Below are 13,154 nucleotides of genomic sequence, written 5' to 3' on the forward strand. Positions count from 1 at the left end.
CAACCACCTCCAGCCTAGGTGTCCATAAAATGGGGCCAACGCCTTTCTCGGGGACGATAGTTGCATGTACATGATACATGCCGGATGCCCACAGGGAAGTACTCAGGGAATGCCAGCTGGTCCGCACCAGCCTCTTCTTCCCTCCCGCTGCCCAAACTCAGAAGAAGGTGCATGCCTACGAAAGACGCATCTCTGAGACCAAATAACTGAACAGACCCACACATTAAGACCTATGAAACTCTTATAAAATATAGTCCACCTATATTCAATTCCACATGCTATATTCAATTCCACTCAGTTCTTTTTAAGGTTTTATTTATTTTTAAAGAGGGGAAGGGAGGAAGAAAGAGAGGGAAACATCAACCTGTGGTTGTCTCTTGTTTGCCCCCTATTGTAGGATCTGGCCCGCAACCCAGGCGTGCGCCCTAGCCTAGGAATACAACTAGCGACCCTTTGGTTTGCAGGCTGCCACTCAGTCCACTGATCCACACCAACCTGGGCCCTGTTCTGAGTTTTTTAAAACAAGAACTGCACAGTATTATGAGAAAACGAGGGGAAAAACAGGGTGAGACATTTCCTTTTAAACCATCATAGCATTTAACATTTTAGCAGTGTTGCTTTGAACTAAATGAACTTGTATTCAATTTGCTTTAGGAAATGCAGCTCTGTACTTACTTACCTGCAGGCTTTCTAGACACAGCTTCCCAGAGGGTTTCTTCAGCACAGAACGAAGGACAGAGGTCTCGGAGGACAGAATGTCACTCTTGCACAGTGGAGAGACCAGGGACCTGACTTCAGGAGCCGGGCCTCTGCTCCCTTCTGCAGATTTGTCAGGTGAAAGAGCATCTCCTGATTCTCTGCCCTTTGCACAGTTAGCGGCCTTGGTTCCTGCAAGGTAACCATGTAAAACATAAGAGGCAGAAGACACCTGAGTCAGCTTGTTCTACACAAAAACTTGGCATTTGCAAAGGCAGTAACATGATGGGAAGAAACTCAACCCTAACATATCTTAGGGAATTATCTAGGTTTTTATCTAGATAAAAAATACCTAGGTTTTCATTTGGAAACAAAGACAGAAGTGGCACTTGGCTGCAGCTTTTAATTCCAATCTACCTCCTGAGGGTAAAGGTAATTAGGAGTTTTGGCTCCTAGGGGAATCTGGGCATATATCCATGAATCAGCTAATAACTGTTCATCTGCCTCTACTCATGACACCTGTGACTTGCACCATAAGGCTCACCTGAGCTCACAGCAAATACCACCTAGTTTTACTGCTTGTAAGGGTGGTAGGAGGGAGAGGACAGCATGCGGATGACAAAGATTATAAAATCAAGAAAACGAACACTATATGTGCCCCCAAACCAAGCAACTGCCCTCTGCAAACCCTTTCTCATGAGAGAGCACTGCCTTATGACCAACATTTGACAAACATATATTACACGTCTTTGACATGACAGGCACTCCACAGACAATGATGAACAATACATACAAAGCCCCCATGACGGATCCCTGTGACTCAACTGTTCTGTTGCTGCCTGCAGTGTGGTCATGAGTCTACAGGGGACACAATTACATGGAACTGGTCTACACACAAATGAGTGCATGTAAAATGGATACAATCTGAGAAAACCTGGGGGCTGGATCAGTGTCAGTTTTTGGGTGTGACACTATATTTCAGCTATGTAGGATGTGCTGCTGGGGAGAAATGGGGCAAGGGTATATGGGATCTCTTTAGATTATTTCTTACAACTGCAAGTGAATCTACAGTTAGCTCAAAACAAAGAAATGCACATACAGCAAGCAGTAACAGATGCCTGCCATTAAGGGAAATAATGTTGAGGTACCGGGCCAGGGCACAATGAAGTGGCAGTGCTGCTGCTTTGGGGCGCTCAAAGACAGCTTCCTGGGCAGGCATCTGAATAAAGTGCGCCATGCACACATCTAGGGAGAAGCAGTCCATGCACCAAGCCAAGAGCAAAGACCTGATACAGGAAAGTACCTGGCATATTACAGGGAGAGAGAGGGGCAGTGTGACTGGAAAAGAGGGAACAAGAAGAGCTAACCAGTAAGCTCAGAGAGAAGCTCAGGACCAGGTCCAGTAAGGTCTAGCAGAAAGGGTGCTGGATCCTGTTCTAAGTACACTGGGGAGTCAATGAAAGATTTTAAGAAGGGAAATGACAGTGTGGCTTGCATTTTAAAAGGAGTACCCTGGCCACTGTGTAGAAGACTAAGAAAAGGGCAGAATGATAGCAGAAACAGGGAGATCACTTATGATTTCCAGGCAAGAGAAGATGGTCGCCTGATCCACACTGGTAGCAGTTAGGAGGTCAGAAGTGGTCAGACATTCGAAACATGCTAAAGGCAAACAGCATACACTCATGGAGCTGAAAGCTGAATTTGAAAAAGGAAGTGTCCAGATAACTGCAAGGTTTTTGGCACAAGCAATTGGGTGAATGGTAGACTTGTTTCCTGAGATGAAGAAAATCGAGATGAGCAGACTGGGGGCAGGAAAAATCCTCATGACTTATCAGAGCGTGTTAAGTCTGAGGTGTTCACTCGACATCCACGGGGAGATCAGGAAAGGCAGCTGGGTGCTTAGAGTTTTGGGAAGAGGTCAAGGGCAACACCCGGATCAACAGCACACAGATCCTATTTACTGTTGACAATGTCAGCAGTCACCTAAGGAGTGAGTTTAGAGAGAAAGAGAGAAAGGAAAAAAAAAAAGCACTGAATCGAGGGCATTGAATGTTTTTAAGGTCAAAATGGAAGAGGAGGAACAAGGAAAATACACTAAGAAAAGGTCCATGAAGTAGGGGAAGCCACAAGAGAATGGTGTTCAGATGCCCAGTGAAGGGACCTGCCCTCCCAGGAGGCCGAGGCTAGCTCAGCCGCTGATGGCTGCAAGCTTGCGAGGAGAGGGACACACTGAGGATGACCCCAGGGTGGCAACGAGGAGGCTGCCCGCTACCAAGGCCTGTTTGGAGGTGGGTCAAGAAACGGTGGGAGGCAAGGAGACCGCCAAGTGCCAAGGGCCCTGTGATGTGATAAATCTGGTGAGGAGTATCAGCACACAAAATGTTCGGCTCAGATCTACCTAAGAGAGGAGCTAAGCAGGCAGAGGGAGTCTCCAGGCTGGACTCCCAGGCAGGTGGGTGAAAGGGACAAAGCGGAGAGGGCCAGGAAGCTAACGGAGGCATCGCGTGGGCTCACTCCTCTCTCAGCACTCCCTGAGCTGAGCATATGCTACCCCACTTTACAAGATCTTTGCATTCTTCCTAAAGCTGTATGGTCTGAAATATAATAACCTCTGGGGTGCCACCAAATAACCAGTTTAGAAAAATGAAGTTAGCAGTAGGTTCTTTTAAGCAAGGCCCCACACCTATGGTAGATTTATCTTTCTCTGTCTTATGCAATATTTCTGTGTAGGGCATGGTGAGATGTAAAATGGGATTATGTTGGCTTTTGCTGTGATGTCTCACCTGAGACAGGTTGTGCAGGGAGGTGTTTGGTATGATGACAGTTTTTAATGACCACACTACATACATTCCGTAACTACGGTCGCAGGGTATGACACTTCTACGACAAAATCCTGAGAGTGAAGCAAGATTATTGGTAAAAAATGCTGAAGGCAAAAGCATCTTCTTTCACCTAGGTAACAAGCTCATTACCCAGCTCTGTGCCTCATCTGTCTGTCATAAGATTAAGATGAACAGAGTGGATGTGAGCTATAAAACATACTAAAAGAAGTTCTTTTCCAGCCCTGGCTGGTGTAGCTCAGTGGTCTGAGTGCAGGCCTGTGAACCAAAGGGTTGCTGGTTAGATTCCCAGTCAGGGCACATGCCTGGGTTGTAGGCCAGTTCCCCACGGCAGGGCACACGAGAGGCAATCACACATTGATGTTTCTCTCCTTCTTTTTCTCCTCCCCTTCCCCTCTCTCTAAAAATAAATAAATAAAATCTTTTTTAAAAAGAAGCTCTTATTCAGGTAGAAGGGAAATAATACCAGAAGGCAACTTAGATCTTCAGGAAGGAATGAAGAACACCAGAAATTGTGTCTAGATGGCTAATCGTAAAAGACTGTCTCCCCACAGATACATGATTGCTTACAGGAAAAACAATTTTGTGAGGTTTAAATGAATATAAAAGTAACATAGATGACATCAATAGTGTGAAGGACCATAAAAGACGTGAGTGGGTAGACAGAAAATAGATCTATGCAATTTGCAAAGTTTGTGCATTTACATGAAGTTGTATGATATTATTGTGACTCCAAGGAGACAGTGAGAAGTTAAGGATATTATGTTGCAATCCCTAGACCAAAATTTAAAAAATAATAAAATAAAATGAAGTGCAGTGAAGTACAGTTTAATAGGTAATGAGAAAATAGAAAATTTTTTCTATTCAAATAAAAATATTCAAATAAACCTAAAAAAGACATGAAGAGGGAAACAAAGAAAAAAGATTGAGAGAGCAAACAGAAACATATGATAAAACAGTAGATTAAATCAAACCATATCAATAATGACTTGAAAGGTTAATGAGCCAAATACTCCAAAAGGCAGAGAATCTCAAATGGATTAAAACAAACAAACAAACAAACAAACAAACAAAACCAGACTTTTACTTTAAAGAGAGACAAAGGTTAAGTTGAAAGTAAACCTAATACTTTACTGGTAACTTTCATTCAATACAAGCATATTGGTTTTGGAAAAGGCTAAACAAATTTTGAATGCTGGTCCCTTTTCACACACCTTAAAACAAACATAATATATTTTAGCAGTTTATAAATATTTCACTTATTCAAAGCAGCACCTCTCACATAAAAAGAATTCTGAAACATTTCTATTAGACCAAGAGCTCCTAAAATTTAGGGAACTGTTTTAGTTTTCCCAAATTTTAGCATCCAGGTACACCAACCATAAATGCCTAATGATCAAATGTTTCAATGGGCCCCAGCTGGTGTAGCTCAGTGGATTGAGCGCAGGCCTGCGAACCAAAGGGTCGCCAGTTCGATTCCCAGTCAGGGCACATGCCTGGGTTGCAGGCCAGTTCCCAGCGGAGGACTCACGAGAGGCAACCATACATTGATATTTCTCTCCTTGTCTCCTTCCTTTCCCCTCTAAAGGTAGATGAATAAAATCTTTAAAAAAATGTTTTAATGGGTGCCCTGGCACATGCACTAAGGAAAAAATTAAACACTTACCACCTGAAGCCTCTGTGAGCTCTGAGAGAAGAGACTTTTCGGCTAAACACCCAGACTGTGTTAAACCAGGTTCAGAAGATTTCTTGGGGGAAAACGTTTAGAATAAAAAAAGTATTAAATCTTATAAATTATAGTATTACTAATATCTTTATAAATATTTGAGTAGTACAGATTACCTAGAAACCTAATGTTAAACCAATCAATCAATCAATCGATGAGGGGATTTTATCATCCTCATTATCTAGTCACAAAAGTATAGGGGAATCCAACTGAAAAAGAATATTCATTCTAACTGCATCCTAAATATATTATCAAACAACATTTAGTTCCCTAGGAAAAGTTCATAGGACACCTTTTTGTTACCTTATGATTTGAAGTCCAGAAACTATGTTAACTGTATTCATTTAAAGAGGAAATTCTCCAAACGGAAAGTGTATGTACTTACTAATCAAACAACAAAATATCTCAATAGCAAGGACAGGAAAACCCCTGCTGGCTAGGATGAAAGCACTCACATTAATGTGGAAGCCATTTCTCAATCATGGCACACGTCCAAAAAATCAAAGTGCCGTTCAGAAACAATCACTATTGGTTCTATCAGATTATAAGCGACTCTGAGATAAAAATGAACCTGCTGCCCCTGAAGAATCTTTAATTGACCATCAAACATTTATACCGGTCCCAATAAAATCATTAAGACATGTGCTAAATCAATGTGCTGGAGAAGGTACAGAAAAAAGGCTTCACCTCTATCAGTGTCAGGTGTCCCTCCTTACTATGGAAACAGGACTAGCTGTACCAAACCCAAACTAACAGTATGAAGCAGGAACTGTTCATGAGAGATCTAGCTCCTCATTTACATTTGAGTTAAGGTCAAGGGCAGTCAATAGTATCATTTAATTCACCTTGGTCTTTTGATCATCTTGACAAACCTTGAACAGTCATCAGTAACAAAACCTCTAGTTTCCTGAGGCGAATGAGCAGAGCAGAGCAAAGGACCGAGTGCCAAACAGCACCTGCTTCAGGCCAGCAAGAAACCAGGCAGTGTGGCAAGGCCAGGAGCCAAGACCCCGTCCAAGGAGCCGGCGCAGTCTTCTCTCACCGACCAGCGCTGTGTAAGTAACACGCTCGCTGTCTGCCTCCTCCAGCGGCTTTCTGTTGGACCGTTAGCCTCTACAACCCCACTTCACTCGCAGAAGACACACGGCGTCATCTTTCCATAAAGACTTTTCCAAAAAGCTCTTACTCAAAGCTGTCTCTAACAACCAATAAGCCAACTAACAACACAAATTAACAAATAGGAAATACACACATACACGCATGTGCACAATTTGAAAGGATCTTAGGTGTGTTAAAACTGCCTTGCCAGAAAAATCAAAGCTTTATTGCCCCGTGTTTCCAGTAACTGAATTACTTCAGAAAGGTCTGCCGAAGTTTCAGCTGCTCTTGTTCTCTCTGCATCAGCAGGGGTGGCCACAATGAATGTCTGGAGAGCAGCTGCCTTAGTGAGACTGGCGTCCAAGCGGCTCTGAGAAGATCGTCTCCGACGTTTGGGTGACTGGGCAGGGCACGCAGACTGTCGACACTCACCAAGACTTTCCTTTTTGGCTGTACACACAAAACAAAATCACAGCCACAAGCATTTTTTTAACAGTGTCATTTTACAATTTTGTATGTCATCATTTTAGTAAAATTTAATGTTCAGGTCTAAAGACGTTAGCAACAAAAAGGAAAATCTAGTACAATGTTTAATTCAAAAAGGTAAGAGAACAGGACTATTAAAATCATACAAATTGAATTAGAATTAAGTTTCTTCAGACTTTAAAATGAAGAAAGATATGCTAAAATACATTTGCCTTCGTGATATAGTATCTCATTCTGTTTTTAAATTTACATTGAAACTTATTCTTTTGAACATTTCAAAGGATGTGGTTATCTTCTAATATTAGTCTTGCTTTGATTGTGTATGATTTTGTGAGAAATAGAGTCACAATGTGACCAAGTTTTTAGCTGCTAAAAAGAACTTTCCTCTTTGCAGAATTATAATAATCATGTTAATAAAATATTTTAAAGCCCAGGTAAATACTGGAAAATAGATAAGCTACAAACTGCAAATAAAAATGAGTACACCAGAGCAGGTCATGCACTAACAGGCAGCCTGGAACTGCAGTGCACCGCAAGCAGCGAGGTGTCGAAATGGGACGTGAAGATGGTTCAAGAGGCCAAAACAAAACCATCTGGATCCTTCCTTAGTGTGCAAAGCACTGGAAGTATGATTACAGTGTACACAGCGAAGCCAACTTTTGTCTAATTCTTCTGTTTTGAATGCTTTGTGGTAGAAAAGTCAAAGGTGATAGAAATAAATAACAAATGAATTATTATCTAAAAGTTATGATAAAGAATATGGCGGGCTATTGAGATGCCGGGTTAGATGTATCTGTTTAAAATATCGGGTATGGGTGTTTGGTATTCATATAAATACTTGCCAAATTTAACAATAGCGCCATAAAAACCAAGTTTGTACACTCAAATTTGCCACATGCCCTATTCTAAAGATGAAATGAGCTAACCATGTGACCCTGTGAAAATGTAGGCTCAGAAATGGTTGCTATCAGGTTTTTTTTTCCGAGAGAAACTAGAAATGTAGGTTTTTGCATAAAATGTCCCATTGAAAAATACAGCTCTGCGCCCTAGACTGTTAGCTCAGTTAGACCATCATTCCCCCGCACAAAGGTTGTGGGTTCAATCCCTGATTGGGATACGTACAGGAGGCAACCAACTGGTATTTTTGTCTCATGTTGATATTTCTGTCTCTTCCCCTTCCTCCCTCTCTAAAATCAATAAACATATCCTTGGGTGAGGATTAGAAAAAACAAAAAGAATCAACCAACAGCCCTGGACAAGCAGCTCAGGTAGTTAGAGCGTCATCCTGATACGCCAAGATTATGGGTTTGATCTCTGGGCAAGAAACATTAAAGAATCAAGCAATGAATCCATCAATAAGTGGAACATCGAATCAATGTCTCTCTCTCTCTAGTCAATAAGTAAAAATGTAAAAAAGTCAACAAATGAATGCAAAAGTGGAACAACAAATCGATCTCTCCCTCCTCCTTCCTGTCTCTCAGTAAAATCAATCAAATAAAAATAAAAATAACAACCCAACTCTGCTCAGAAGGACTGCATTCACAGTGTGGAACTAAATCCTTTTTTGTACCCAAGGCTTGTCTGAATAAGCACAAAAGTCCAAACTGATTGAATTTCTTTTACTCACTCAAGCCTGTTTTCTTGAACTCTTCCTCTGCCTCTGAGAAATCAGGACAGGCAGTAGTTCTTTCCTTTTCCTCTACGGATTGAAAAGCTGACTGGAAGGCAGATATTCGCTCTCTTAAAGAATTGACATTTCGATGCAGTACAGGACTGCCCTGTTAAAATGCAGACACAGAGAATACTATATTAATAAATGAAATCAAACAGAGTTTCTGTGTTCTAGGCCTAAAACCATTGAACCTAAAACTAAATACAAAGGCTTTTGGAAGACCAGAGGTAAGAAATTACTGCAAGGGAACCTCTTCTTCCTTAAAGCACACATGTTCAGTTAGAATGTTCCACATGCTGCCATCGTCTTAGTTTCTCCCTCTGTCCCTCCCCATTTTTGGCAAAACCTGAATGAAGAGGAATGAGGAATAGCTATGTGGTATGTATACATATGTAGCCATGGGCTGGTCAACAGTGACACTAATAAGTCTATGGACCAGATAAGTGAAGTCTGGAGTAGCTGGAAAACACTTTAAAAAGGCTCCCAGACAAAGCACATTCCCATTTATTTGAGGGCTTTACAACTCTTTACAATATACATGGACAATCACCTGCATGACGGCTCTGTCACATGTCCTGCTTTAATCCAACCCAGTCTCATTACTCATCTTCATACATACACACCCTCTCCTAGCTTCCAGGAGGCCAGAACCACACATAGACATCCCCTCGAGGCTCAGGTACCCATGCTCACATGCACCCTCATCTCTGGCTCTCTCCAGCTAAAGTTTTCCTCATTTCATGAGACCCTACCTCCTTAGAGGTGAAAGCCAGCCATCCACTTAAAATTCCATGCTAAGAGACTTCCAGCCAAGATGGAGGCGTAGGTGGAAACACTGTACCTCCTTGCACAACCAAATTTAAGGACAATAAAGATTTAGAAACAAAAACACAACCACAACAGACAGAAAATTGAACTGTACAGAAGTCTGACAACAACAAACCATTCATCCAGACCAGTAAGAGGGGCAGAGTCTGTGGCCAGCACAGAGGAATTGTGGCAGGAAAAAGCAGTGGTCAGCAGACCCAGGAGCGGGGAGGGAACGAGCAGACCCAGTGAGGCAAGTAAGGTGGTTGGCTGACCTCAGACACACATTCACATGAAGATAAACCAGACAAAAAAAAAACCAGGCAGTGAGACAGACCGTGGAAACCAGGGCCCCAGCAATGGGAAATAAAGCCTATAAACACCGATTGAAAAAACTTGCGGGGGTTGAGGTGCTGCAAGCGGCTCCCAGCCTCACAAGAAAGTTCATGGGAGAGACCCACAAGGTCCTAGAACGTACACAAGCCCACCCACACAGGAACCAGCACCAAAAGGGTCCAATTTGCTTGTGGGAATAGGCAGAGGGGACTGAAATCCCAGAGAGAGCAGAGCAAGCACTACTGTTCCCTCTCTGACCCCATCCCCACATCCAGCATCACAGCCCAGCAACTGGGTTGCCCCGCCCTGGTAAACACTTAAACACAGGTGATCAGGATGCTCATGAAACTGGTTGAATTTGGTCGCAAATTATATGAAAAAATGAAGGCTATACTAACTGAAATGAAGGAAAATGCACAGAAAACCAATGGTGATGGAAGTAAAACTGGGACTCAAATCAATGGAGTGGCCCAGAAAGAAGAAAGAAACCAAACAGAAAAGAATAAAGAAACAAGAATGCAAAAAAATGAGGAGAGGCTTAGGAACCTCCAGGACATCTTTAAATGTCCCAACATCCAAATCATAGGGGTACCAGAAGGGGAAAGGAACAGCCACCAGTGGAAAACTTATTTGAACAAATAATAAAGGAGGACTTCCCCAGTCTGGCAAAGGAAATAGACTTCCAGGAAATCCAGGAAGCTCAGAGAGTGCCAAAGAAGTTGGACCCAAGAAGGAACACACCAAGGCGCATCATAATTACATTAGCCAAGACCAAAATGAAGGAGAGAATCCTAGAAGCAGCAAGGGATAAGGGGACAGTCACCTACAAAGGGGTTCCCATCAGACTGTCAGCTGATTTCTCAAAAGAGACCTTAACAGGCAAGAAGGGGCTGGAAAGAAGTATTCCAAGTCATGAAATCCAAAGACCTACATCCAAGATTGCTCTATCCAGTAAAGCTTTCATTTAGAATGGAAGGGCAGATAAAGTGCATCTCAGATAAGATCAAATTCAAGGAGTTCATCATCACCAAGACCTTACTACATGAAATGTTCAAGGGACTTATCTAAGAAAAAGAAGATAAAAAATATGAACAGTGAAAGGACAGCAAACTCACAGTTATTAACAACCACACCTAAAACAAAAGCAAACCAAGAGGATAGCTAGATCAGGAACGGAACCATAGAAATGAAGATCACATGGAGGGTTAGCAACAGGGGAGTGGGAGGAGAAGGGGGGAGAAGCTACAGAGAATAAGTAGCATAAATGGTAGGTAGAAAATAGACATGGGGGAGGGCAAGAATAGTATGGGAAATGTAGAATCTAAAGAACTTATGACACATGGACATAAACTAAAGGGGGGGATTGGTGGGGAAGGGGGTGTGCAAGGTGGAGGGGAATGAAGGGGGGGAAATAGGACAACTATAATGGCATAATAAAAAAAGGGGGCATATTGGAAGAAAATGGAGGACTCTGGGATAACCTCTTCCTTTCTCCATGTTTCACAGAGATAAGGGTTGGCCACCAGCTTTTAATGGTGGCTGTGTGCTGTTTTGTCACAAAGGTTACATCATCAGTCACTCTGGGACTTTTTAGTCCTGTTACTGTGTTACAGTTTGCTTTTTGAATGTATTTAACTGGGAATTGAATCAAATGGTTGAGCAGATTTACCATCAGACATGGGTTCCAAATTTTAATAGATTTTCCTCCTTACAATATCTTAAAGGGAGGTATATTATTACTTTAATGTTTACCCATTGGTGTAATTTTGTTAATTGTTACAAGCTCCAAAGCAGTGGAAATAAGTTCTTAGTCTAAATAATAAAGGTGGGGAAAAGATCTTGGAATAGAACTTACTCAGTCATTTGTTTTATAGCTAAACAGAACTTTTAAAATTATACATTACTTGCATTTTTCTGGCGCATCTATCCTGCTTTTATCAGTTTCATTTTGTGAATCTTTGGCTGAAACTCGATGAGCTGTGTTTACAGAGAGCTCCTGTGTTTGCCCATCTAACCATTTAGCGTGGAATTTTAAAAAATGTTTTATTGATTATGCCATTACAGTTGTCCCATTCCCCCCTTCATTTCCCTCCACTCTGCATACCCCCCTCACATCCTCCCTTTAGTTCATGTCCATGTGTCATAAGTTCTTTAGCTTCTACATTTCCTACACTACTCTTGCCCTCCCCCTGTCTATGCTACTTATTCTCTGTACCTTTTCCCTCTCTCTCCTCCTCCCACTCCCGTTGCTAACCCTCCATGTGATCTTCATTTCTGTGGTTCTGTTCCTGTTATAGTTGTTTGCTTAGTTTGCTTTTGTTTTAGGTGTGGTTGTTAATAACTGTGTTTGCTGCCCTTTCACTGTTCATATTTTTTATCTTTTTCTTAGATAAGTCCCTTTAACATTTCATATAGTAAGGACTTGGTGATGATGAACTCCTTGAACTTGATCTTATCAGAGAAGCACTTTATCTGCCCTTCCATTCTAAATGAAAGCTTTGCTGGATAGAGCAATCTTGGATGTAGATCTTTGTCTCTCATTACTCAGAATACTTCTTTTCAGCTCCTTCTTGCCTGTTAAGGTCTCTTTTGAGAAATCAGCTGACAGTCTGATGGGCACTCTTTTGTAGGTGACTGTCCCCTTACCTCTTGCTGCTTCTAGGATTCTCTCCTTCATTTTAATCTTGGCTAATGTAATTGTGATGTGCTTTGGTGTGTTCCTTCTTGGGTCCAACCTCTTTGGGACTCTCTGAGCTTCCTGGACTTCCTGGAAGTCCATTTCCATCGCCAGATTGGGGAAGTTCTCTTTTATTATTTGTTCAAATAAGTTTTCCACTTGTGGATGTTCCTGTCTCCTTCTGATACCCCTATTACTCAGATGTTGGAATGTTAAAAAATGTCCTAGAGTTTCCTAAGTCTTTCCTCATTTTTTTGAATTCTTGTTTCTTTATTCTTTTCTTTCTTCCTTCTGGTCCACTCCATTGATTTGAGTCCCAGTTTTCTTTCCATCACCGTTGGTTTTCTGTGCATTTTCCTTCATTTCAGTTAGTTTAGCCTTCATTTGTTCCTCTGTGACTACAATCAACCAGTTTCATGAGCGTCCTTATCACTAGTGTTTGGAACTGTGCATCTGATAGGTTGGCTATTTTTTGGTCGCTTAGAGTTATTGGCTCTGGAGCTTCTTGAGCCATAATGTTTTGGTCTGTTCACGCCTGTTACTTATGAGGAGTGGAGCCCTAGGTGTTCACCAGGGCCGGGCCAATCAGTTGCTGGGTTGTGACACTGTATGTGGGGGCGGGATCAAAGAGGGGCAATTGTGGTCCCCTCTCCTGCTTCCTGCAAGCCGCTGGGGCCTGTGCAGTCTGTTTCACTGCTTGCTCCTTTGCCTGGTTTATCTGTGCGCGAAAGTGTGACCGTGGTTAGCCTGCCGCCTTTTGCCCTCACTGGGTTTGCCTGTTGCTACCCCACATCTGGGGTCCGCCCATGGCTGTCT

At 42.2% G+C, this 13,154-nt stretch overlaps 1 protein-coding gene across 2 annotated transcripts in view; it reads right to left on the reverse strand.

Annotated features, from left to right (window-relative positions):
* CDCA2 (cell division cycle associated 2) overlaps positions 1–13,154 on the reverse strand; it is a 52,930-nt gene that overhangs the window by 27,867 nt on the left and 11,909 nt on the right. For both annotated transcript variants that reach the window (XM_037038675.1, XM_037038674.1), the window contains exons 5-8: positions 8,474–8,624; positions 6,617–6,810; positions 5,203–5,284; positions 680–888 (exon numbers count right to left, since the gene is read on the reverse strand). In XM_037038675.1, the coding sequence (XP_036894570.1) occupies positions 680–888; positions 5,203–5,284; positions 6,617–6,810; positions 8,474–8,624 (636 nt within the window). The remainder of the gene's footprint in view (positions 1–679; positions 889–5,202; positions 5,285–6,616; positions 6,811–8,473; positions 8,625–13,154) is intronic.

The sequence above is a fragment of the Sturnira hondurensis genome, unplaced genomic scaffold, assembly GCF_014824575.4.
Source record: "Sturnira hondurensis isolate 20B ecotype Veracruz unplaced genomic scaffold, ASM1482457v3 Scaffold0024805, whole genome shotgun sequence".
NCBI lineage: Eukaryota > Metazoa > Chordata > Mammalia > Chiroptera > Phyllostomidae > Sturnira > Sturnira hondurensis.